This window comes from Callithrix jacchus, chromosome 13 (assembly GCF_049354715.1).
Source record: "Callithrix jacchus isolate 240 chromosome 13, calJac240_pri, whole genome shotgun sequence".
Classification (NCBI taxonomy): Eukaryota; Metazoa; Chordata; class Mammalia; order Primates; family Cebidae; genus Callithrix; species Callithrix jacchus.
In genome coordinates this window covers 67,476,284-67,503,734 of record NC_133514.1, presented here as the reverse complement: position 1 = coordinate 67,503,734, position 27,451 = coordinate 67,476,284, and the positions used below count along the sequence as shown (strand labels likewise).

At 42.2% G+C, this 27,451-nt stretch overlaps 1 protein-coding gene across 8 annotated transcripts in view; it reads left to right on the top strand.

The window, feature by feature from the left end:
* OSBPL1A (oxysterol binding protein like 1A) overlaps positions 1-27,451 on the top strand; it is a 237,688-nt gene that overhangs the window by 1,855 nt on the left and 208,382 nt on the right. For 5 of the 8 annotated variants that reach the window (XM_078347902.1, XM_054244069.2, XM_008979617.5 and 2 more), the window contains exon 2: positions 19,591-19,713. The exons of the other annotated variants lie outside the window; for them this stretch is intronic. Coding sequence is in view for 4 of the 5 variants with exons in the window: in XM_054244069.2 (XP_054100044.1) it covers positions 19,593-19,713 (121 nt within the window). In the remaining variant the exon portion in view is untranslated. The remainder of the gene's footprint in view (positions 1-19,590; positions 19,714-27,451) is intronic. 8 annotated transcript variants of the gene reach the window in all.

The following is a 27,451-nucleotide window of genomic DNA, read 5'->3' as shown; positions in this document are numbered from 1 at the left end:
GGGTGACAAGAGCGATACTCCGTCTCAAAAAAAAATTTCCTCCCCCACCAATTCCTCAAAACAAGGGGAAATGATACTGTTTTAGAACCAACAATCAAGTTGAAAAATACAGTGAGTCCTTTTTGAGTAGTAACATGATGAAATGTCTGTTAAATATTAATACACTGCAAATTTTCTCCTTGCAGCTTTGTTTTAATAATATTATAAACTTATAATATTTTAAGTTTGGAACTGTGTCAATTTCTTACCTCTTAACAATACTGGAAGCTGAGGTTTTATACATTGTATATATTTACTGAGAAAAGTAGTAGGCGGAAAGTAGAAATCAGCCAAACGAGTAACTTAGTGGAGAAGAGAGAATATGATATCAAATACATGTGAGAAATTTGATATCCTTCAGAACCTTGTCAGTTCTTCCAAGCTGAGTCTCAACTTTGACAATCAGAACCTTTTTGATGACCTAGCAAGTTATCTTAATTTCCTAGAAAGAGGACAGGTTTTAGCACTGCAGTCACCAGCTTATACCAGCAATTCATGAAGTTTTAGAAAAGACATTGTCACGCACTCTGTACAGTGTATGTATATTTGTGATAGTGGTGTCATATAAGTATCTTATGTGATGTTCTTGGTCTCTAGAAATGTTTTTCCTCACCTGGCCTCTGCCACTAATGCTATGTCGGCATTGTCAGTGTTAAGGGGGCTGTATGAGGCAGGTTAGTATAAGAAATAGTTTTAATGCTATTACTAAGAAGAAAAACTAGGTCACTAACTTTACTTTTATTTATCAGCCTGCAAATAGGAAATTACTGTATAGTGAAAGCAGTCTTTAGCTGTACATTTTCCTATCATGTGACAATGGAAAGTAACCATGTTTTTACTTTGTGTTTAAAGTTTTTCTTTAAAGAGATTATTTCTATGATGGTCAGTATTATCATACATGAGTTTAATTCAGTTTAAAAGATAATTTTCAAGTGTGAAATAATCAAAATGGGAAAATTTTTAATGTACTTTTCTAAAATTTAGGGAATTTTATCATTAAAAGATAACAGCCTCCTTGTTAGTGTTTTTATTACTAAACTTGATTTGTGAAATATGCAGACAGACTTCTCTGCTCTTTTCTTCTAGGTACCTGGCCTGTTTGGAAACGGTAGTTAATAGTTTTCAGAATCTGTCAAGTTGAAATTCAAATCCGGTGCATCTAGGGGTTAGTGCTTAATTGTTAAAGCAGCTAAAATTATAGCACCTGAAGTTATTTTAAGCGAGTTCGTAAGCAAAACTATGAAGCTTAGTTAGTTTTTACTAATATTAACAAACATTAGAATTTCCAACCGAATATGGATAAAATGCCTGGCAATAGGGTTGGTTTTTTTATTGTGTCTGTATGGCATCCCAGTCGGTGTGGGTTTGGAATGGATATGAATAAGAGAAGGTAATGTAAAGTTATCAAATGCAAAGTAATAATTTGGTATAAACATTTTATGATTTTAGTGCTTTACAAACCATAAGATGACACATTACAATTATAGCCAATTCTTCTCCAGAAGATGAATGCTTGTTATTAGGGCACAAAGACTTATTGAGGAAGTTAAAGTTTCACTGAATTAAAAATTAAATGATTAAAATTTTGTTTTATAACTTGAAACAATATAGGTGAGTGCTTCCCAAAATAGGCTTTATAATTTGTTCCCGTTTTCCTTAAATTGCCATCTTTTTAGGTATTCTTTTCCGTTACAAAATTAAAAGTCTAGCTTTCCATGGTGGACTTTGGAGGAGAGAAAACATAAGGCAAAAATGGTCTCTTGTCTCTTAATTTTTGAAGCTTAAAATGTTTTTCATCTACTTATTTCTTGGAAAACATTCTTATGGCCATGAAAATCTCATGAATTGAAAAACAGAGCTTGGAATTGCGTGAATGTGATAAGAGCAGCTGAAAAGTGGTCTTGAAAAATACCATTTCTCTGATAGAATATGACTGCAATCCGTTGTGACCAGCTGCGTTCGGGAATGCTTATCTTCTTTTGGCTTAAATATCAGGGACAAAGCACTTTTCTGGAATAAGCTCTCACGATTTGGAAGAATGTTTTTAAAAAATCTGTTCAACATATGAATTTGGATGATTCTTTAAAAAATCAATTTCGAATTTTCTTCTAAAGGTAACTTTTAGTAAGAAATTAATGGAAATTAAATAGTTTATAAATTAAAGATGTATTAAATTAAGAAGGTAGTTATCAGCCTAAATAATCTGGGGGTGTGTTTTAAACAGTTTCTCCCTTTTTTGGTATTATTTTTGGTATACATTTTTTTTCTTTCTTCTTTCTTTTTTTTTTTGAGATGGAGTCTTGTTTTTGTCGCCCAGGCTGGAGTGTAGTGGCACGATCTCAGCTCACTGTAGCCTTTGCCTCCCAGGTTCAAGTGATCCTCCTGCCTCAGCCTCCTGAGTAGCTGGGATTACAGGTACCTGCCACCACACCTGGCTAATTTTTGTAATTAGTAGAGACAGGGTTTTCCTGTGTTGGCCAGGCTGGTCTGGAACTCCTAACTTCAGGTGATCTACCTGCCTCAACCTCCCAAAGTGCTGGGATTGCAGGTGTGAGCCACTGTGCCTGGTGGTATAAATTTTTAATACCGTATTTCCTGTGGCTTATTAGAAAAAAACCTACACCGTTTGTAAGGCATTGCTTGTAGAATTTCCTATAGGGAGACCTGATTGCTTTGTTTTTAAAGGACTAAGTCCCCATCCATCCATTCATCCATCCATCCATCCATCCATCCATCCATCCATCCATCCATCCAGTTAACTAATATTTGGTTGCCTGCTGTGTTCTATGCACCTTGCTAGGGGTATAATGGGGAAACAGAATAGACATGAGGCACTTGTTCTAATTGAGTTTACAGTCTAGTCCAGGGACAACCAAAGAAATGACCACACCAATACTTGTGGACTCAAATATTGTGGCAGGTTACCATGAGGGCTTGTCAAGAGGCTCTAGCTGATATTGGAGATGGAGAAAGCAAGTCAGACCTCTCTCCAGAAATGTGGATAGTAGTTTATTTGTACACTTGTTTTCTTTACAACATTTAAAAGTTCTCCTAGTGTGAGGCCTGGTTTTATTCATTAGTGTCATCAGAGGTTAGAACAATGCCTAGAATGTGGCAAGCCTTCAAGTCATTGGGTAGTGATTTATCTACTTGTGTGGTATGAGAATTAGGGAAGGTGATGCAGGCCTGCTGGTGATTGGGAAACTGCAGCTTCTGGTGGCTTTCATGTTGGACACCTGATGGGAGGATAACTACCTGAACGTTCACCTGAGGGTTAAGGTTTCAGATACTCATGGACATTCTAGATATGCAGGTCTACATAGACAGCAGAGGACTTTTAGTCCACATTTAATGGATGATTCTTGGATGAGAAAAGAAATTGTGGGCTGGGTGCAGTGGTGCATGGCTGTAATCCCAGCGCTGTGGGAGGTGAAGATGGGGACTCACTTAAGCCCAGGGGTTTGAGCAAGTCTCCATCTCTTAGAAAAAATTGTGATGAATGGCTATTCCTTGTTTGAAACATTGTTTTAATAGTTTCTTTCTTTGTAGTGTAGCTGAAAGGAATATGAAGATCATTTTATTATAGTAATCTAATTAGTATTGCTATCCTTTTCAGGAGGTTTTCTCAGTTTTTAAATTACAGATATATTTGGAGTTGTGCTATTTTGCCTGGGTGTTAGAGCCACTGGGAAAGTATTTTGCCATAAAAAATATTTTTGGGCGGGGCATGGTGGCTCACACCAGTAAATCCTAGCACTTTGGGAGACCAAGGTAGGCAGATCAATTGACCCCAAGATTCGAGACCAGCCTGGGCAACATGGTGAAACCCTGTCTCTACAAAAAACAAAAAAAACAAAAATTCGCTGGGCATGGTGATGTTGTCCCAGCTACTCGGGAGACTAAGCTGAGAGGATCAACTGAGCCTGAGAGGTCAAGGCTGCAGTGAGCTGATTGTGCCACTGCACTCCAGCAGTGCAGGAGATATCTATATATAAATTTCAAAAATCTATAGATTTCAGAAAATGTATATATATTTCAAAAAGTGTATATTTTTACTGTTTTCTGCTTTTAATAGTAAATACTTTGTTTATAGAGGTAAGTTTTAGAGGTATACTTGATTCATTTATTCTTTTTTTTTTTTTTTTTTTGAGATAGGATCTCATTCTGTCACCCAGGCTGGAGTGCAGTGGTGCAATCATGGCTCGCTGTAGCCTCTACCTCCCTAGCTCAAGCAATCCTTCTATCTCAGCTTCCTGAGTAGCTGACTACAGGCTCATGCCACCATGCCTGACTAATTTTTGTATTTTTTTGTGAAGATGGGTCTTGATAGGTTGCTCAGGCTGGTCTTAAACTCCTGGGGCTCAAGCGATCCACCTGCCTTGGCCTTCCAAAGTGCTGGGATTACAGATGTGAGCCACTGTGCCTGGCCTATACTTCATTTTTATTAACTCATTTCTGAAAGGAGATAAGAGAAGGTGGCAGTCTCCTCCCCACCCCTGCCATTCGTGTCTAAAGTTATAAAGATTATAAGGGAAAAGCAGTGAAAATGCCTGTTAGCATTTTGGAATTTATCCTCTAGGTATTGCTTATTGGGTTAAGTCTGAAGTTTCATAGTCAGAAAATCTTTAGAGTGTGCTTGGGCTGTACAACTAGACTAACTGGTTTTGATGCATGTAGTGTCAAATTGCTTTGAACGTGAGAGAATGTCCAAAATGCTTTAAGAATATTTTTAAGTCAAATGCCTGTCTTGAACTGATACCTATGGACTTTAGGCACAGGGCAACATGAGTTGTTGATTTTTCCTTGTGTTGCTGAAATTTAACTGGCTCTGTTCCTCTCTCTCTCTCTCTCTTTCTCTCTTTTTATGATACTTTAAGTTCTGGAGTACATGTGCGGATCTTGCAGGATTGTTACGTGGGTATATACAGGCCGTGGTGGTTTGCTGCCTCCATCCCCCCATCACCTACATTAGGTATTTCTCCCAATGTTATCCCTCCCCAGTCTCCCCACCCCCCACTATCCCTCCCCTAGCCCCCTCAACAGACCCCAGTGTATGATGTTCTCCTCCCTGTGTCATGTGTTCTTGTTGTTCAGTACCCCCTTATGAGTAAGAGTATGCAGTATTTGGTTTTTTCTGTTCTTGTGTCACTTTGCTGAGAATGATGGTTTCCAGATTCATCCATGTCCCTGCAAAGGACATGAACTTATCTTTTTTATGACTGCATAGTATTCCATGGTGTTTATGTGCCACATTTTCTTGATCCAGTCTATCATTGATGGGCATTTGGGTTGGTTCCAGGTCTTTGCTATTGTAAACAGTGCCACAATGAACACATATGTGCATGTGTCTTTATAAAAGAACAATTTATAATCCTTTGGGTATATACCCAGTAAGGGGATTGCTGGGTCAAATGGTATTTCTATTTCCAGATCCTTGAGGAATCGCCACGCTGTCTTCCACAATGGTTGAACTAATTTACACTCCCACCAACAGTGTAAAAGTGTTCCTATTTCTCCACATCCTCTCCAGCATCTGTTGTCTCCATATTTTTTAATGATCCACATTCTAACTGGTGTGAGATGGTATCGCAATGTGGTTTTGATTTGCATTTCTCTAATGACCAGTGATGATGAGCATTTTTTCATATGTTTATCGGCCGCATAAATGTCTTCTTTTGAAAAGTGTCTGTTCATATCCTTTGCCCACTTTTTGATGGGGTTGTTTTTTTCTTGTAAATTTATTTTAGTTCCTTGCAGATTCTGGATATTAGCCCTTTGTCAGATGGGTAGCTTGCAAAAATTTTTTTCCCATTCTGTTGGTTGCCAGTTCACTCTAATGTTTCTTTTGCTGTTCAGAAGCTCTGGACTTTAATTAGATCTCATTTGTCTATTTTGGCTTTTGTTGCCATTGCTTTAGGTGTTTTAGTCATGAAGTCCTTGCCTATGCCTATGTCCTGGATGGTATTGCCTAGGTTTTCTTCTAAGGCTTTTATGGTCTCATGTTTAAATCTTTAATCCATGTGGAGTTAATTTTAGTGTAAGCTATCAGGAAGGGATCCAGTTTCAGCTTTCTGCACGTGGCCAGCCAGTTTTCCCAACACCATTTATTAAACAGGGAATCCTTTTCCCATTGCTTGTTTTTGTCAGGTTTGTCAAAGGTCAGTTGGTTGTGGATTTGTAGCATTACTTCCAAGGCCCCAGTTCTGTTCCATTGGTCTGTATCTCTTTTGGTACTAGTACCATGTTGTTTTGATTACTGTAGCCTTGTAGTATAGTTTCAAGTCAGGTAGCATGATACGTCCAAGTTTGTTCTTTTTGCTTAGGATTGTCTTGGCTATGTGGGCTGTTTTTTGGTTCCATATGAAATTTAAGGTGTTTTTTTCCAGTTCTAAGGAAGGTCGATGATAGCTTGATGGGGTTAGCATTGAATCTATAAATTACTTTGGGCAGTATGGCCATTTTCACAATACTGTTTCTTCTAACCATGAGCATGGAATGTTTTTCCATCTGTTTGTGTCCTCTCTTATTTCCATGAGCAGTGGTTTGTAGTTCTCCTTGAAGAGGTCCTTCACATCCTTTGTTAGTTGTATTCCTAGGTATTTTATTCTATTTGTGGCAATTGTGAATGGTTCACTCATGATTTGGCTCTCTGTTCATCTATTATTGGTGTATAGAATGTTTATAATTTTTGCTATTGATATTGTATCCTGAGACTTTGCTAAAGTTGCTTATCATCTTAAAGAGATTTTGGGCTGAGACAGTGGGGTCTTCTAAATATACAGTCCTGTCATTTGCAAATATAGACAGTTTGACTTCCTCTTTTCCTAAGTGAATACCCTTTATTTCTTTTTCTTACCTGATTACTGTGGCTTAAACTTGCCAATACTATGTTGAATAGGAATGGTGAGAGAGGGCACCCTTGTTTAGTGCCAGTTTTCAAAGGGAATGCTTCCCATTTTTGCCCATTCAGTATGGTATTGGCTGTGGGTTTCTCATAAATAGCTTTTATTATTTTGAGATACGTTCCATTGATACCTAGTTTATTGAGAGTTTTTAGCATAAAGGGCTGTTGAATTTTGTCAAAGGCCTTTTCTGCATCTATTGAGATAATCATGTGGTTTTTGTCTTTCATTCTGTTTATGTGGTGGCTTATGTTTATAGATTTGCGTATGTTGAACCAGACTTGCATCCCTGGGATGAAGCCTACTTGATCGTGATGGATAAACTTTTTGATGTGCTGTTGCATTTGGTTTGCCAGCATTTTATTGAAGATTTTCGCATTGATGTTCATCATAGATATTGGTGTGAAATTTTCTCTTTTAATTGTGTCTCTGTCAGGTTTTGATATCAGGATGATGTTGGTCTCAACATGAGTCAGGGAGGATTCCACCTTTTTGTATTGTTTGGAATAGTTTCAGAAGGAATGGTACCAGCTCTTCTTTGTATGTCTGGTAGAATTTGGCTCTGAACCTGTTTGGACCTGAACGTTTTTTGGTTGTTAGGCTATTAATTGCTGCATCAATTTCAGACCTTGTTATTGCTCTATTCAGGGATTCAACTTCTTCCTGGTTTAGTCTTTGGAGGGTGTAAGTGTCCAGGAATTTATACATTTCTTCTAGATTTACTGGTTTATGTGCATAAAGTTGTTTGTAGCAATCTCTGATGGTAGTTTATATTTCTGTGGAATCAGTGGTGATATCTCCTTTATCATTTTTTATTGCATCTATTTGATTCTTCTCTTTTTTCGTTTTTATTAGTCTGGCTAGTGGTCTATCTATTTTGCTGATCTTTTCAAAAAACCAGCTCCTGGATTTATTGATTTTTTTCTAAGGGTTTTTTGTGTGTCCATCTCCCTCAGTTCTGCTCTGATCTTAGTTATTTCTTATCTTCTGCTAGCTTTTGAATTTGTTTGATCTTGCTACTCTAGTTTTTTTTTTTAACTGTCACAATAGGGTGTTAATTTTAGATCTTTTCTTGCTTCTCATGTGGGAATTCAGTGCTATAAATTTCCCTCTAGACACTGCTTTAAATGTGTCCCAGAGATTTTGGTATGTTGTGTCTTCATTCTTATTGGTTTTGAAGAAGATCTTTATTTCTGCCTTCATTTCATTATTTATCCAGTCAACATTTAAAAGCCAATTGTTCGGTTTCCATGTAGTTATGCGATTTTGAGTGAGTTTCTTAATCCTGAGTTCTAATTTGATGGTGCTGTGGTCTGAGAGACTATTTTTTATGATTTCCATACTTTTCCATTTGCTAAGGAGTGATTTACTTCCAGTTATGTAGTCAATTTTAGAGTAAGTGAGATGTAGTGCTGAGAAAATGTATATTCTGTGGTTTTGGGGTAGAGAGTTCTGTAGATGTCTGTTAGGTCTGCTTGGTCCAGATCTGCATTCAAGCCCTGGATATCCTTGTTAATTTTCTGTCTCATTGATCTGTCTAATATTGACAATGGAGTGTTAAAGTGTCCCACTATTGTGTAGGAGTCTAAGTCTCTTTGTAGGTTTTTAAGAACTTGCTTTATGTATCTGGGTGCTCCTATAGTGGGTGCATATATATTTAGGATAGTTAGCTTTTCTTGTTGCATTGATCCTTTACCAATATGTAATGCCCTTCTTTGTCTCTTTTGATCTTCATTAGTTTATAGTCCGTTTTGTCAGAGACTAGGATTGCAATGCCTGCTTTTTTTTGCTCTCCATTTGCTTGGTGAATCTTCCTCCATCTCTTTATTTTGAATCTATGTGTGTCTTTGCATGTGAGTTGGATCTCCTGAATGCAGCACACCAATGGATCTTGACATTTTATCCAGTTTGCCAGTCTGTGTCTTTTGATTGGGGCATTTAGGCCATTTACATTTAAGGTTAATATTGTTATATGTGAATTTGATCCTGCCATTTTGATACTAACTGGTTGTTTTACCTGTTAGTTGATGCAGTTTCTTCATTGTGTCCATGGTCTTTACCATTCGGTACGTTTTTGCAGTGGCTGGTACTGGTTGTTCCTTTCCATGTTTAGTGCTTCCTTCAGGAGCTCTTGTAAGGCAGGCCTGGTGGTGATTAAATCTCTCAACAATTGCTTGTCTCTAAAAGATTTTATTTCCCCTTCACTTATGAAGCTTAGTTTGGCTGGATATGAAATTCTAGGTTGAAAGTTCTTTTCTTTACGGATGTTGAATATTGGCCCCCATTCTCTTCTGGCTTGTAGGGTTTCTGCTGAGAGATCCACTGGGAGTCTGATGGGCTTCCCTTTGTGGGTAACCCGACCTTTCTCTCTGGCTACCCCTAGCATTTTTTCCTTCATTTCAACCCTGGTGAATCTGACGATTATGTGCCTTGGGGTTGCTCTTCTTGAGGAATATCTTTGTGGTGGTCTCTGCATTCCTGGACTTGAATATTGGCCTGCCTTGCTAGATTGGGGAATTTATCCTGGATAATATCCTGAAGAGTGTTTTCCAGCTTGGATTCATTCTCTCCATCACATTCAGGTACACTGATCAAATGTAGATTAGGTCTTTTCACATAATCCCATATTTCTTGAAGGCTTTTTCTATTTCTTTTCACTCTTTTTTCTCTATTCTTGCCTTCTCATTTTATTTCATTGAGTTGATCTTCAATCTCTGATAGTCTTTCTTCTGTTTGATCAATTCAGCTATTGAAACTTGTGTATGCTTTGTGAAGTTCTTATGCTGTGTTTTTCAGCTCCATCAAGTCATTTATGTTTTTCTCTAAGCTGGTTATTCTAGTTAGCATTTTGTCTAACCCTTTTTCAAGGTTCTTACTTTATTGCATTGGGTTAGAACATGTTCCTTTAGCTCAGAGAAGTTTGTTATTACCCACCTTCTGAAGCCTGCTTCTGTCAATTCATCAAACTCATTCTCCATACAGTTTTGTTCCCTTGCTGGTGAGGAGCTGTGATCCCTTGCAGGAGGTGTTTTGGCTTTTGGTGATTTCATCCTTTTTGCGCTGGTTTCTTCCTATCTTTGTGGATTTGTCTACCTGTGGTCTTTGAAGTTGGTGACTTTTGGATGGGGTCTCTGAGTGGATGTCCTTTCTGTTGATGTTGAACCTATTTCTTTCTGTTTTTTAGTTTTCCTTCTAACAGGCCCCTTTGCTGCAGGACTGCTGGAGGTTCACTCCAGACCCTGCTTGCCTGTGACTCACCCACAGGGTTTGCAGAATAGCAGGGATTGCCACCTGTTCTTTCCTCTGGTAGCTTCATCCCAGAAGGGTACCTGCCAGATGGCAGCCAGAGCTCTCCTGTATGAGGTGTCTTTTTGGATATGTGGGGGTCAGGGAGTGACTTGAGGAGGCAGTCTGTCCCTTATCAGAGCTCAAGTGGTGTGCTGAGAGCTCTGTTGCTCCCTTTAAGGCTGCTGAGCAGGGACATTTAAGTCTGCTGCAGCTGAACTCACAACTGCCCCTTTTCCTAGGTGCTCTGTCTGGGAAGGTGGGGTTTTATTTATAAGTCTCTGATGTGCTGCTGCCTTTTTTCAGAGATGCCCTGCCCAGCAAGGAGGAAGTCTAGTCACAGTTTGCATGTAGAGGTGCTGCTGAGCTGCCTAGGGCTCAGTGTAAACTTCCTCCCGCTTTTGTTTACACAGGTAAAGTTAGAACTGCCTCAGCAATGGCGGATGCCCTTCTCCCCGCTCCCCCCCGAGCTCGACCTCCTGGGTTGAGCTCAAGCTGCTGTGCTGGCTGGGAAACTCTCAAGCCAGAGGTTTCAGTTTGCTGGTCTTTGTGGGGGTGGGAGCTGCTGAGCCAGATCATTTGACTCCCTACTTTCAGCTCCACTTATTTCAAGGGAGTAGGAGGCTCTGTTTCGCAGGTGTTCCAGGCACCAGCCAAACAGCCACCCAGGTTTGTGCTGAAAACCATGGTGGCTCAGATCTGTGCTGAAAATCCGTGGCTTTTATTGGCCTGACAGAAATCTCCTGGTCTGTGGGTTGTAAAGACCATAGAGGAAGCACAGGATCTGAACCGGTGTGCCAGAGTGGCTGGAAAAGTCCCCAGTGTCCTCTGTTGGGTGGGAGGGGGGTCCTCTGGCTCAGTGTACTTCCTGGGTGAGGCAGCACCCCACTCTGTCTTGGTTTGCCCTCCTTGGGCTACACCCAGTGTCCATCCAGTTCGATTGAGATAAACCTGGTACCTCGGTTGGAAATGCAAAGATCACTCGCCTTCTGCGTTGCTTTTGCGGGAATTGTGCTCCAGAGCTGTTCCTATTCAGCCATCTTGGACTCTCAGCAATTACTCATTTCTCTTTTTTAAAAATAATAAAATAATCTGTATGATTTTATTGACCCCATGACCCATTTTTTTAATCTCCTACATCCTGTCTTATAGGAAGAATCCTCCCTCCTCCTCAGGAACCTACAAATCTGTCCCATTTCTTATTCTGGAAATTGGCAGTCATCAGATAGGAGCTTTTCCCTGGTTTCTGGCTCCTTAACCGTCCTCATCATCATAATCTCTGCCGTCTTTCCTGCCCACCAGCCTTGCTGTAGTGTCTTCCTTGTCTTCAGGGCTGTCCTTCCCTTGGGCTTCTCTTCTTCCTGCTCAGGCGCCCCTAGGATCTCACTCCATCCCTCATTCCTCCTTTCTCCTGTATGCCAAGTTTGCCTCTATCCTGGCTCTTGCCCCACAGCCTTTAAACATGCCCAGGTGTCTAATATCCTAAAAGTGAACTTGTGACCTTCTCTTCACAAGGAAGTTGCTTTAACGGAGTCTGGTGCAGTCTCCGTTTTATCCCTCATTCACTCCTCTATTTACCAATAGTGTTTTTGCTTGTCTCATTTTCACTGGAGATACTCTTGGAGTTCATCGGTGGCCTTCCTCTATTTGCCAAAGCAGATGGTGTTTTCAGGCCTTGTCTTTCTTACCCTTTCTTTGGCCTTCTGTACCCATCCCATCTCCCAAAACACATTCCTCCCTTGGTTCCAGTTGCTGCCACCCTCTTCTATGCCCCCTCTCCACCCTTGGTCATTTTTTGCCAGCTTCTCTTCCCTGGCCTGCTTCCCCTTGAATAACTGTTGCTTTTTTCCCAGCGAGGGGTCTCATTTATTCCTGATTTTCATGACCATTTATATGCTGATGACTCCCGCTATTTAAATTATTTATTTATTTCTAGAGACAGAATCTCCTTCTCTTACCCAGGCTGGAATACAGTGGTGTGATTATAGCTCACAGCAGCCTTGAACTCCTGGGCTCAAGCAGTCTTACTGCCTCAGCCCCCGAGTAGGTGGTACTACAGGTGCTATTTAAATTCTAACCTATAACTGCTTGCTTCTTGTAAACTGCTATTAATTAGCTAGGGTTTTTTTTTCCCTTGAGACGGAGTTTCCCCTCTTGTTGCCTAGGAGTGCAATGGTGTGCTCTTGGCTCACTGCAACCTCTGCCTCCCAAGTTTAAGGGATTCTCCTGCCTCAGACTCCCAAGTAGCTGGGATTACAGGGACCCGCCACCATGCCGGGCTACTTTTTTTTATTTTTAGTAGAGATGGGGTTTTACCATGTTGGCCAGGCTGGTCTCGAAATCCTGACCTCAGGTGATCTACCCATCTTGGCCTCCCAAAGTGCTGGGATTATAGGCATGAGCCACTGGGCCCGGCTTTGTTTTTATTTTATTTTTTTTGTGACAGGGTCTCACTCTTTCACCCAGGCTGGAGTTCAGTGGCATCGTCTCAGCTCACTGCAACCTCCACCTCCCGGGTTCAAGTGATTCTTGTGCCTCAGCCTCCAAAGTAGCTGGGACTACAGGCATGTTCCACCATGCCTGGCTAATTTTTGTATTTTTAGTAGAGACGGGATTTCGTCATGTTGGCCAGGCTGATTTCAAACTCCTGACCTCAAGTGATCTGCCCACCTCAGCCTCCTAAACTGCTGGGATTACAGGTGTGAGACACTGTGTCCAGCCTGTAGTTTCTTGTTGAACATCTTCATTTCTGTTTCCCATGGGAATCTCAAACTCACCACAACCAAATAGAATCACATCTTCACCCAAGTTGTTTATTTTCTGTTCCATATCTTGGTTAATCTCCCTATTATCTAGTGTTCAACAAACTTTGTTGAACCCTGTGATCTTGGTGAACTTCTTATTCAAGTACCTGTTTAAATTTTGCTTTCTCTGTATCTAATCACTAATGTCGGCAAAGAGCTGACCCCTCCCTTTCTCCTCTGTGTAGCCACTGTTCCTCGTACATTGCTGTACTCGACACATGTTGTTGTGATGATTGTTTGCGTGATTGTTGGCAGGGACCCTCCAGAACAGGGCAGTCCTCATACCTCCAGTGTCCATCAGCAACAGCTCCAGCATCAGTAGTTACTCAGGAAACATTGGTTGAATCCATTTTAGTTTCAATGCCAGCATTTATGAGTAACTATTGTGGTTAATATATTATAATGGACTGTTTACATAGTTAATAGATTTATTTATTTTTTGGGATGGGGTCTCACTCTGTTGCCAGGCTGGAGTGCAGTGGTGTAGTCTCAGCTCACTGCAACCTCCGCCTCCCGGGTTCAAGCGATTCTCTTGGCTCGCCTCACGAGTAGCTGGGACTACAGGCTCATGCCACCACGCCCGGCTAATTTTTGTATTTTTAGTAGAGATGGGTTTCACCATGTTGGCCAGGATGGTCTCTATCTCTTGACCTCATGATCCACCCACCTTGGCCTTCCAAAGTGTTAGGATTACAGGCGTGAGCCACAGCGCCCGGCCCAATGATTTGTTTTTATCCTTTTCATATTTACTGTACAGAACTTGAGAATTTTTTTAAATCTTTTTTCTTGTAAGCCAAATGTAGTAAGAACCCAAGGAAAATGTTATAAAAAAACTTCTTGTATGTTTTGAAGATGCTTCAAACATTCTTTGATTCATTCTTTAAAGGCATGAAAAGAATATTAAGCCTTTTTGTGTAATATGCCAACAAATCTAGACCATCACTCATTGTGTAATGCAAATGATTGAAGGCAATTAGAGATGAAGCTTTTTTAGTTTTGTCTTTAATAACTTACATTTTCCAGTTATAAAGAAATGCTTTTATAATGTAGGAGATTTGGAAAATATGACTAACCAAAGAAGACATTTAAAACCATTCATAATTTCACAACAAGGAGTAACCACTCTTAACATGTTGATATCTTTTCCCGCTGTTTCTATGCCAATGTCTAGAAAATATATAGAACTTAATTTGTATAGGGACCATCTGCCCTAACAATATATTGCAATTTCCTAGTTTTATAAATTATTTAAAAAGTTTTTCTTTTTCATTTATTTATTATTTTTTTGGAACAGGGTCTCACTCTCGTCCAGGCTGGAGTGCAATGGCATGATCTCAGCTCACTGCAACCTCAACTTCCTGAGCTCAGGTGATCCTCCCACCTCAGCCTTTCAAGTAGTGGAGATTACGGGCACACGCCACCACACCTTGCTTAATTTTTGTATTTTTGTAGAGATGGCATTTTACCATATTGCCCAGGCTGGTCTTGATCTCCTGGACTTGAGATCTACCCACCTCAGCCTCCCAAAGTGCTGAGCCGTTTTGCCTGGCTTCTTGTATGTTTTTATTAAAAAAATTTTTTTTGAGACAGTGTCTCTGTTACACAGGCTGGAGTGCCATTGCACTATCTTGGCTCACTGCAGCCTCAGCCTCCTGGGCTTAAATGATCCTCCTACCTCAGCCTCTCCAATGGCTGGGACTACAGGCACATGCCACCATGCCCAGCTAAGTTTTCATATTTTTGTAGATACAGGGCCTCACCATGTTGCCAGTCTGGGTCTTCTGTAATATTTTTAATGGCTTCATAGTATTAGGTGAATGAACCTTTATTGATGGGTCTTACATTGTTTTTCTTTCTTTTTTTATTTGTATTTATTTTATTTATTTATTTTTTCTTTTGAGACAGTGTCTCACTCTGTCACCTAGGCTGGAGTGCAGTGGTGCGATCTGTGCTCATTGCAACTTTTGCCTCCCAGGTTCAAGCGATTCTCCTGCTTCAGCCTGCTGAGTAGCTGGTTTTGCAGGTGCCTGCCACCACACCCAGCTAATTTTTGTATTTTTAGTAGAGACGGTTTTTTTTTTTGGCCATGTTGGCTAGGCTGGTTTCAAACTCCTGACTCAAGTGATCTGCCTGCCTCAGCCTCCCAAAGTGCTAGGATTACAAGAATGAGCCACTGCGCCTGGTCCTGATTTTTTTTCTTTATAAATAATGCTACAATGAATGTAAGTATTGCTAATATTGAAAAATGATTAGATATTTTAACAGGTGAATGAATGCAGAGGGCATTAATACAAAAGCTGATTAGCAATCTCTCTCTGAAGAAAGGGCATTACATTCACTGTTAGATGAAATCTGCAGAAATTTACTCTGAAAATAAGATTTTGAGTCATGACAGAGATTCTTTGCTTGGTCGAACTGTAATCAGACTTCTGAACCTTCTGCTAGGTCCCTCTGTGCACTTCCTTGTAAAATCTGGTTTTAGCAAGAATCCTCCACCCTTGTATCAGGTTCCTCATCCTCCACTGTCGCCCAGGTGGTGTCTGACCACGCTGGCCTGTCTTCAGCAACAACCCTGTTAGTTTGGTTCAGCCAGAATCCCCTTCGCCCCTGACATTTCCTCTGAGTACTTTCCTACCCACTGACCCTGACCCTGCTCCTTGGCTGTAATCCTTGTCCTTGCTGCATTTGGAGTTGAGCTCCAGCTCTCACTGCAAGACCTTGTCACAGTGGTCCTTGTAACTACCACAGGGGTCCTGAATAAAGTCTTCCTTATCATGCTTTAATGAATATTGCTAAATAATTTTTTCTTAGGCTTCCTGCAGAATTCATAAGAGCTTTTTGTTTCTTTCTTTCTTTCTATTTTGAGATAGGGTTCTGCTCTTATTGCCTGAGCTGGAATGAAGTGCAGTCTCGGCTCACTGCAACCTCCATCTCCCAGGTTCAAGTGATTCTCCTGCCTCAGCCTCCCAAGTAGCTTGGATTACAGGCATATGCCACCACACCTGGCTAATTTTTTTGGTATTTAGTAGAGACAGGGTTTTACCATGTTGTTCAGGCTTGTCTCGAACTCTTGACCTCAGGTGTTTGACCTGCCTCGCCTCCCAAAATGCTGGGGTTACAGGCATGAGCCACGGTGCCTGACCTATAAGAGCTCTTTCAAAGGGAAGCCACTGAGCAAGGCTTTGTGCAAGCACTGGAAACAGGTCTTAGCCAGTCTGGGGCTTGGTAGGGCTGTAAGAGGGACCAGATGTGGGCTCCTGGATGGCAGGAATTTGTTGGGGGATTAGGCTACTCTTCATTTTCTGCCTCTAAGGTCACAGGTATTTCTCAGGTATGGATGGAAGGAGAACACTTCTGAGGGGTGGAATTGAGACCCTCAGCTGAACATGCAGCAGAACACTCTTAGCATGTGGGCCAGATAAACCAACTATAGATAAGAGCTAGGCCAGGCCCACAGCTAGATTTCAGGGGTTTCCCCTCACTCTGGGGATTCCTTTGCTAATTTTCTGTTTTTAATGTCTTCCTCTTCCTTGGTTTTTGAATTTAGGTGGGCTATACCCCTGGGGCTTCCTGAGAAATGGTTCCCGGGAAATAAATTTACATACTTGTGTATTTTAAAATGTCCTTATTCTACTCCTACTTTTGATTGGCTGGTTGTAGAACTGGGGGCTGGAAATAATTTTCCTCCAGACCTTTTGGACATGGCTTTGTTGTCTTTTAGATGCTTATGTTGTGATAGAGAAGTCAAAAATCACCCTAATTCCTGCTCTTTTATTACCTGATATCTTTTGTTACCGAAGTTCTAAAATTTCATGATGATGTAGTTTCATAGGTTTGCATTTGTCTGTAGATCAGACATTTTCCCTACTTGTTGGGCTCTCATTAGGCCTTTCAATTCTGTAAGACTTTCTCGAATTTTCTTTTCTTTTTTTTTTTTTGAAATCGAGTCTCAGTGTGTTGCCCAGGCTGGAGTGCAGTGGCGTGATCTTGGCTCACTGCAAACTCTGCCTCCTGGGTTCAAGCAATTTTCCTGCCTCAGCATCCCGATATAGCTGGAATTACAGGCCTGCCCTACCATGCCCGGCTGATTTTTTTTTTTCCCTATATTTAGTAAAGACGGGGTTTCACCATATTGGACAGGCTGGTCTCAAACTCCTGGCCTCAAGTGATACTACTGCCTCAGCCTGCCATAGAAATTTTCTCTGTCTCTGTTTTCTTTTTCTAGAACTTCTGTTTCAATGTTTGACTTCCTAGACCAATTCTCTTAACATTTTTTTTTTTGAGACCAAGTCTTGCTCTGTCACCTAGGCTGGAGTGCAGTGGCACGATCTCGGCTCACTGCAACCTCCACCTCTCGGGTTCAAGCAATTCTCCTGCGTCAGCCTCCCAAGTAGCTACAGGTACGCACCACCATGACCATCTAACTTTGCATTTTTAATAGATATGGGGTTTTACCATATTCTCTAGGCTGGTTTTGAACTCCTGGGCCCAAGTGGTCCACTCGCCTCAGCCTCCCAAAGTGCTGGAATTGCAGCCGTGAGCCACTGTGCCTGGCCAACATTCATATTTTATCTCCTATTTTCTTAATAGTTTTCTTTTTTTTTTTGAGATGGAGTTTCGCTCTTGTTACCCAGGCTGGAGTGCAATGGCGCAATCTCGGCTCACCGCAACCTCCGCCTTCTGGGATCAGGCAATTCTCCTGCCTCAGCCTCCTGAGTAGCTGGGATTACAGGCAGGCGCCACCATGCCCATCTAATTTTTTTGTATTTTTAGTAGAGATGGGGTTTCACCATGTTGACCAGGATGGTCTCGATCTCTTGACTTCGTGATCCACCTGCCTCAGCTTCCCAAAGTGCTGGGATTACAGGCTTGAGCCACCATGCCCAGCCCAACAGTTTTCTTTTCTAGGTGAGATTCTCAACTTATTTTCCAACTCTTTTATTGAAGTTTTAATATTTGCTCTTATTTTGTATTTCCAAAGTTCTTTTTCTCAAGCTTTATTTTTTTTTTTTTAGACTACCTTCTTGTTTTTATTACAGGACAAAATGTCTTTTATTATCTAAGGATTAGTTATTATTTTGTAACCTTTTCTTTGATACCTTTTTCTCTCCAGGTTTCGTTTTTTCCCGGTTTGGTTTTGGTCTTTAGCTTTCATGTTCAAGTGTGGAGAGCTAGAAAGCGATTGAAAACTGAGAGAGTGGGTGGGCCGTGTTGACTGCTGACTTCACTGTGAGGTTTGCCTGGCTTGGCCACTTGCTGGGAGCTCCTGGTGTTTCTCTTGCACTTTAGGGAATATAACTAGCTAAGTCTCATAGAGGGTAAAGCCTGGCTTGTCAGCATTAGAAATGCTGATTAGGGGAAGAGGGCTGGGGTCCAGCTGTTTACTCTGCTCTGTTTTGAAACTATGCCTTTAAAACCCATCCGGCCGCCAGCCTAAACAGCCCATCTCTTTTAGCCTCACTGGAAGATGTATTTAACCAGTTCCCTTTTGATGACATGGAGTGGTTTCTAGCTTTTCCACTATTACAAATAATGTAATCTTGATGAACATGCTTTCAAAATAATCTTGTGGAAGATGACAGCAAAAATGAGGGGAAAAATAAACATTTGAATAAAAAATAAAATAATCTTGTGTAAATGTTTCTGCAGGATAGATTCCTAGAAATAAAATTGCCCAGACAGAGTAAATGGTATACATACATTTTGAAATTTATTTGATATTGCCAAATTGTTGACTCTCTGCTTATAACGTATGAAAGGCTGTATGCATTTATATTCGTTTTGGCAGTCTATAGGTGTGCGTATTTCCTGCCATGCCAGCATTGTACCTTATCTTTTTTTTATTTTTTGCTAATTCGAAGGGTAAGAAAAATATCATTTGTGTTTGAATTATTTCTGTTTATTTGATGATTATTAAGAATGACATAGTTCTAGGAATTGCTGTTTGTACCACATTTGTCCATTTTGACATAAATACTTGAAATTTGGTTGTAATTTTCTGTATTTGGTTTGGGACTTGGTAAGAAAATGTGAGAGAACAAATACATTTATTTGTTTAAGTATAGTCACTTCACGGCATTTATCTATAGTTTCTGTTCAAAATGATTTTTTGCACAGTTTTGAGTGTGTTAGTTTACATGTTAGTCTTATACTATTCCTATATGAATGGCCATATTTTGACTTTAATTTTATTTTTTCTTTTTATGTCTAATTTTTAATGTAATAACTATTTGCATAATACTATATATTTGACAGAATGCCTTCACATACATACTCTTACAACAAACATCTTATGAGGTTGGTTGTATTTTGCAGATGAGGAAACTAAGGCCTTAAGAAGTTAAGAGACTTACCCACGTGCATATTGCTTCAATAATAAGAGAAAGGGCAAGGGATCTCAGGCTCAAGTTCTCACCCTGCAACGGATTTATTCAGTTCTTGTGTCTGTGTTATCAGCTGCAAAATGAGGAGGATTCTTTCCCCTTTCTGTATTAGCAGGTAATAAATAAGAGCTAATTATGTTCTTAGATAATAGCAATGTTATTATTTTCTTAATCTAGAAATGAGCACAGAAGCGGAGCAAGAGCTTCTCCATCACGCCAGAAATGGCAACACTGAAGAAGTGAGACAATTATTAGAGACCATGGCGAGGAACGAAGTGATTGCTGACATTAATTGCAAAGGTAAACTTTGAATGGATTTTTTAGCTTTACCTTATGAGTCTGCACTACTCTTTTTTTTTTTTTTTTTTTTTTTTTTTTTGAGACAGAGTCTCGCTCTGTCGCTCAGGCTGGAGTACAGTGGTGCCATGTCAGCTCACTGAAGCCTCCACCTCACGGGTTCAAGCAATTCTCCTGCCTCAGCCTCCTGATTGGCTGGGACTTCAGGCATGCGCCACCATGCCTGGCTAATTTTTATATTTTTAGTAGAGAAGGGGTTTCACCATGTTGGCCAGCTGGTCTTGATCTCGACTTCATGATCGGGTCCATGACCTTGGACTCCCAAAGTGCTGGGATTACAGGCATGAGCCACTGCGCCCGGCTGAGTCTGAGCATTTATTGAATGCTAATGTAATTAGTCTCCATCTCTCATGCCAGGAAGAACCCCACAGATTGGAAGAAATGTCTGTCCCAGCCCCCTCTAAGTCAGAGAAAGTAGAGGTCCATTCTTAAAATTGTTATGGATCCCAAATACTACAAGCCACAAGGGTGACCCTAGCCCACAGGATACATCCTGTGATGATTTGATTTCTTCTTGAAGACATTGCAGTTGAGTCAGTTTACTGTGTGCCCTGGAGATGAGGAGGAGGAGGCAGAGGGGCTCCCTGCCCTAACTGAGCTTAATCTAGTAGATTAATAGATCTGACTCATCTGCATTCCAAAATACACACCAGGATGTGGAAGTGCAGGTGTTGTGAGAGAGGTTTGGAACTGGAACTTGAAGGATTAGGAGGAAACGATTCTAAGGTGAAATGCGAAAGAGTGTGGGAGTTAACCAGGCGATGATAGAAAAGAAAAAATGGCTCAAGGCAGAAGAAACAACATAGCAGCCAAGTCATCATGTGCCTTGTGTAGCAAAGTGGCCAGTACATCACAATCTTGCATCAAATGTGCAGAGAAATGAAGTGTGTTCTCTAAAATGGCTCTGGTATTGTAATAAACCCCTCCATGTTCTGGGAGGTTGGGGGAGAGTAAATGTTTGTCTTTGGGTACTTCAGGGTTTTTTTTTGAGACAGGATTTTGTTTTGTTGCCCAGGCTGGAGTGCAGTGGTATGCTCACAACTCATTGCAGCCTCAGACTTCTGGGCTCAAGCCGTTCTCCTACTTCAGCCTCCAGAGTAGTTGGTACTACAAGCACACACCCCCACGCCTGGCTAGTTTTTGTAATTTTTGTAGAGAAGGATCTTGCTATGTTGCCCAGGCTGGACTTGAACTCTTGATCTCAAGCGATCCTCCCATCTCAGCCTCCCAAAGTGTTGGGACTACAGGTGTGAGCCACTGCATCTAGCCATACTTTTTTTAGTAATCCTTTTGATAAAGTCTTGATCTCCCTTCCCCTTTATTTCCTCTAACTTGGAGTTTGAGTGTAAAGGCGAGCCTTGCTGTATGTTTGTGCAGTGGAGAGGCAGGGTTTCCTCAAATCTATGACTTGGCTTTGGTTTCTCAGCCATCCTTGTCTTCCTGGTGCTCCTGAAGTGTTGGAAACTGACGTGAAACTCAGGTATAAAGTCAAAGTCACATCTCTAAGTGTGTCATGTGGTATAGGTAAGACTCCTTGGCAGTATCAGGAGACTCTCATGCTGGTTCTTATTGGCTCGTGTTACCCTTTGTCACATCTTCATTTGGCACCTGGCCTAGGCTTGCTGGTTCAGTGCAGACACACTCCTGTTCCCTTCTTGGGAGAGTGGCACATAGGGGCTCAGTGGGAAACCTAGAGTAGCTCTGGTTAGCCAAAATGTAGCCTTCTTGATGCCACCTTACTGAGTCTGCTTTGATGTGGCACCTAGCAGAGGAGTGCTAAGATGGGCAACCTAGAGGGGGGTGCTTTTCCTGCCTTTCAGAAGCAGCTTGCCTGTTCTCCGTGTCTCCCCAATGTATCCTGTTTTCTGAGTTTCATATCCAGAGCCATGGATGGGCATGGTGGCTCACGCCTATAATCCTAGCACTTTGGGAGGCCGAGGCGGGCAGATCACCTGCGGTCAAGAGTTCGAGACCAGCCTGAGCAACATGGAGAAACACTGTCTCTACTAAGAATACAAAATTAGCCAGGCATGGTGGCGCATCCCTGTAATCCCAGCTACTCAGGAGACTGAGGCAGGAGAATCGCTTGAACTTGGGAAGTGGAGGTTGTAGTGAGCTGAGATCATGCCACTACACTACAGCTTGGGTGACAGAGTGAGACTTTGTCTCAAAAAAAAAAAAAAAAAAAGATCCAGAACCACATGTGTCATCTTTTGTCTTTTTCTCTTCCACAGTTCCTCAGTCCTAGAAAGGCTGGCTTCACATGGATATTTTACTCTTTTGTCTACTTCCTCCTCCTGTACCAGAGCAGCAAAGCTCATGACTTCACCCTCAGGGGAGAAGAAATAGTATCTTTGCAATCTGGGTTGTCTAGAAACTGAGTTGGTTAAAGGAATTTAAATGTGTCTTTGTTAGTGGAGAATGATCTGAGGAAAAAAATTTTTTTAAATAAAAAAATGTATAAAATGTCCCCCTATTCTTCAGCAAAGACTGGCTCTGTATCTTTCCCTCAAGATTCTATTTTGAATGCCAAAATATTTGCTCATCCTCAGTGACCCTTTTCCATCTCCCCTTCCCACCTCTGCCCATGGTTGCCTCAGGCTAATTAGGAGAAAGTCATCTACTTGGAAATGTAAAACTGAGAAATATGTTAATTTTTTTTTTTCAATTTCACCTCATTATACCTGTCAGTCAGACTTTACCTTAAGGGCAGTTTGAAGGGTTGATGCCGAAGGTGACGCAGTCAGATGACGTGCAGTTCTCAACGGAGTGGGGAGGGGTAGGCAAGGCTGGGCCCGAATAGTGTTTCCATGTGGGGGTGCCTTCCTGGCATTTCTTGGTTTCCTTTCTTTCTTGTTTCTCCAAATCATGACAAATTGGGGAAATGGTATAAATTACTGTAATTTACCTGCAAGAATTAAAGCTTAACACTCAACACAGAGATGTTACTGTTTGGAAGGAATCCGCTGATGTCAGGTTGCAAGTGAGGAAAAGAAGAGCTGATGGGAGTGGAAAAGGAAGGTTATCGTTTTTTAGGGTCTAAGAGAGGAGGATATAATTAGTTGTACTTGCAGCTGGTGTTGTGTTACAAGTACGTGTTCCTGGTCCTGTCTATTGCTAGTAGAGTCATTCTTGCAAATAAAATAAATATTAATATGCTTATATGCATAATATGCTTTTTGTAAATTCCATGAATGATATTCCAAGAAACAATACATTTTGGAAGCAAACTAAGTCTTATATTGGCGTTCTCAATACACAGTTCTGAGTACTGCTGTCACTCTACTAGAAGGTCCAAATGTGAAGTTATTTGAATATTTCCCAATAATATTTGCTGGTGTTTTAGTGTTTTAATATTCCATATAGTGTGCTATTCTTGTAAATACACCAAACCTTGAAATTTCCTATTCCTTGAACACATCCTTTTAGCTATTCATAAGTAGTTAAAGAGTATAAAACCTGTTTGAAATATTTTAAGCGTAAATGTAGGATCTTGGAAATTTTTTTTTTTTTTTTTTGAAACAGAGTCTCACTCTGTCATCTAGGCTGGAGTGCAGTGGTATGATCTTGGCTCACTGCAACCCTCCACTTCTTGGGTTCAAGTGATTCTTGTGCCTCAGCTTCCCAAGTAGCTGGGATTACAGGGACCCACCACCACCTGGCTTTTTGCATTTTGAGTAGAGATGGGGTTTTACCACGTTGGCCAGGCTGGTCTCCAACTCCTGATCTCAGGTGATCTGCCCTCTTTGGTCTTCCAAGGTGTTGGGATTACAGGCGTGAGCCACCATGCTCAACTGGATCTTGGAAATTCTGATTTCTTGATCCAGAATCCCATTTGGAAATAATAGAAATGAGGCTACCAGGTCAGAAGCGGTCACAGGAAGTGAGAGGAATGTGGTTTGGATGGGGGCAGAAGCGGTAGCAATGGAGAAAAGTAGATGTAATTAATATTTAGGAGTTGGAGTCATTCGAGCTAATTGAATACGGGGTGAAAAGGGGAAAGGGAGGTGCAGCTGCCGTTGAGTGAGAAGTGAGGGGAATGATGGGGCCATCATTGTGAACACACATGTGGGAGGGCCTGGTGGTTCCTGCGATTGTGTGTACAGAGGATGACAGGTGAGTTTAGCTTTGTGCTTTCTGAGCATGAGGAACCCTTGCCCATCCCAATGGAGATGTCTAGTGGACACTTTGGAGATGGAAATATGGATTTTGAAGTCAACAACACAGAAACAATAGAAGCAGTGGAAGAAGGTCAGAAAATACCTCTTTTTTTCTTTTTCTTTTTTTATGAGACAGGGACTTGCTGTGTCACCCTGGCTGGAGTGCAGTGGTGTGATCATGGCTCACTGCAGCCTTGAACTCCCAGGCTCAAGTGATCCTCCCACCTCAGCCTCTGGAGTAGCGGGGTCTGCAGGTGTGCACCACCACACCTAGCTGAGTTTTGTATTTTTTAGTAGAAATAGGGTTTCACTACATTGCGCAGGCTGGTCTTGAACTCCTGACCTCAAGCAGTCTACCCGCCTTGGCCTCCTAAAGTGCCGGGATTATAGGTGTGAGCCACCAAGCCAGGCCTACCATTTTTGAAGTTACCAATAAGGGACTAGTCAGGGAAAATACATTTTCCAAAGGATATGGAGAAGTAGCGCCAGAGAAATGAGAGGACCCCATAGGGTCCAGGGCTGTGGCACCCAGGGAAGAATACGGCTGTGCTGTCCAGTGATGCAGCGATGGTGGAAACCTGCCCCCCGGGACCCAGTGACAGCATCTGTTGATAAAACTTGAGAACAGTGTTCATGACCTGGTGGGAGATGAGCCTTATCTGCAATGGGTGGGGTTGACAGGAAGGAATGTTAGGTTAGAAAGAACCAGTGAGGCTGGGCGTGGTGGCTCACTCTTGTAATCCCAGCACTTTGGGAGGCGGAGACGGGCACATCCCCAGGTCAGGAGTTCGAGACCAGCCTGGCCAATATGGTGAAACCCATTAGCTGGGTGTGGTGGCGCATGCCTGTAGTCCCAGCTACTTTGGAGGCTGAGGCAGAAGAATTGCTTGAACCTGGGAGGCGGAGGTTGTAGTGAGCCAAGATCATGCCATTACACTCCATCCTGGGTGTCAGAGTGAGACTCTGTCTCAAAAGAAAGAAAAAGTCAGTGAGTAGAATGGGATGGGGAAAGTGAGGGAGACAGTAGCTGCCAGGGAGCACAGAGTAGGGAAGTTTCATTTGTGTTTTCTCATTAGGTGGATGAGACCCAAGTGTTTACTCCTTCCCATCAGCAACTAAAGGGGGAGAGGTTGAAGGCAGGGAAGAAAGGAGTGCCTGAGAAGCAGGAAGGGTTGGGCTCCAGGATCCAGGAACAACAGTTAGCCTTAGACCTCGGGAGGAAAGTTTAGCAGAATGCCTATAGATAGAGGTGGGATGGTTGATTTGGTGCTGGAGCTCAGAGAATTCTATGAAAGCTTCTGTTTTCTCTGTGAAGCTCTGTTTTCTCTGAAATATATCATTTGCTAAGGTGGAGTTGTCTCGGTAAAAGGCTTGAGGACAGTAGTGAAGGATTGAATTACTTTTCTTTGGAATATACGAGAGATGCTTGGACAGGGCCTTATAAAAGGGCCTTCAGCTAGCGTGAGATTCTGACTTTATGGTGTGTAAATCCACAGGGCTATGTTTTTCTTCACCGTTGGTTAGCAACCTGGGTGTGGCTATGGAGAAACTGGGCTCATGTACTTAGCAGACTTTGGAGATTTTTAGGCTGCTTGACATATATTACAGTGAATCCAAGATTTTGAGGATATGATAAAAAACGTTGAAGTGAGAGATTAAAGAATAGGCACTGCATTTATTGAAGGAAGTGAGATGGAGGGTATTTACATATCTGAAAGTGATTAGGCCTGGCGTAGTGTACTCCCAGCACTTTCGGAGGCTGAGGTTAGAGGATCACTTGAGCCCAGGTGTTTGAGAGCAGCCTGGGCAACAAGGCAAAACCCCATCCCTACAAAAGAATCCAAATATCAGCCAGGTGTGGTAGTGCATGCCTGTGGTCCCAGCTACTTGGGAGGCTGAGGTGGGAGAATTGCTTGAGCCCAGGAGGTCAAGGCTGCAGTGAGCTGTGATTGTGCTACTGCACTATAGTCTGGGTGACAGAGGGATACTCTGTCTCAAAAAAAGAAAGTGATTAGATCTGGGGGTTGGGTAAGTTGAAGAGAAAGTCTAGTGGGTAAGCTGTGTGGACAGGCTGGAAGGTTGCGAGTGCTTGGGAAACTGGCCTTCTGTGTTCTGAGTCCAGGGTCGATGATGGCAGCCAGGCTTATAGCTCTGGCAGTGGGTCCCTGACGTAAGCAGAGGCACAGTTGTGAGAAATGAGGGAAGCTGAGAAATTGAGAGACCAGGGTGCTGAATAGGCAGTGGATCCCCTGAGGATGATGGCAGGATTTGCAGTTGGGGGTGGGGGGAGACTGTGCTGCCCAAAGTTAGTTGGCGAGGGGGCAGGCCACTGGGAGGCTGGCGAATGGCAGCAGAGAAGGCATGCATAAGAACTTTGGCTTAATGACAGAAGCCTCGAAGGAGGAGCTGTCACGTGAGTAGAGACGTCATCAACCAAAGGCAGTAGTGGGTTTTTTGTTGTTTTGAGTCAGGGTCTTGCTCTGTTGGCCAGGCTGGAGTGCAGTGGTGCAATCATTGCAGCCTCCACCTCTCAGGCTCGGGCGATCCTCCGCCTTAGCCTCTGGAGCAGATGAGACTGCAGCTTTGCACCCCCATGCCTGGCCAATTGTTTTATTCTCCGTGGAAATGGGGTTTCTCTATGTTGCCCAGTCTGGTCTTGAACTCCTAGGCTCAAGCAGTCTGCCTTCCTTGGCCTCCTAAAATGCTGGCATTATAGGCATGAGCCACCATGCTCTGCCAGCAGTGGAGTTTTGTTGTGGAGGTTCACATACTTCTGTTCAGTGAGGTACAGTGGGGATGGGGGACCCCACCTGAGGAATAAAGGGGAATCCTTATCAGGATGAGCTAGGTTTCACTAAGAACAGAAAGCAAAAGACAGGTTCAGTGAAAGAGACCGAGGCTCTGGGATTTATTGACTGTGTAATAGGGGTTCCACAGGGCACACACTTGAGAGGAAACAGATGTAGGAGTTTGGGTAAATGGCAAACAATCCCAGGGACACTGTTGGCAGCTGCAGTCCCTTGGAGGGTTGTTAGAGGCCTGTTGTGGGTGTGCTGAGGTTGGTGACCAAGATTTCTGTGGGTTCAGATCTTGGCATACAGGAGCTGAGGGGAGTGTGTCATTTAAGTGAGGTGCTGCAGGCCACAGTAGCTGTGAAACCATGGCTCCTTCCCTGCAGTGGCCCTTGGAATATTTTATTGGGCTGTAACAGCCCCATCAAGGCGGATGACTTTGGGATTTAATTGAGCTGTGTTCTCTACAGTCTGATTGGGAATTTGGGGAAGCTGTTGGGCTATCGTCTCAGCTCTAAATAGGGCCCTCTATGTCTTTGTTGCTAAACTGAATTAGTAGTTTTTGTTTTTGCAACACTCAGTTGTTTATGCCTTTCCTCAGCTCTGCTGCTAGGATCTGACACTTGATTGCCTTAACTTCGGTCCTGGTCTAGTTGGACTCTCTCACCTTGGTAACCCAATATCGTCATGAACTGAGACTTTATCTGAAGTCAGAGACTCCACTTTCAG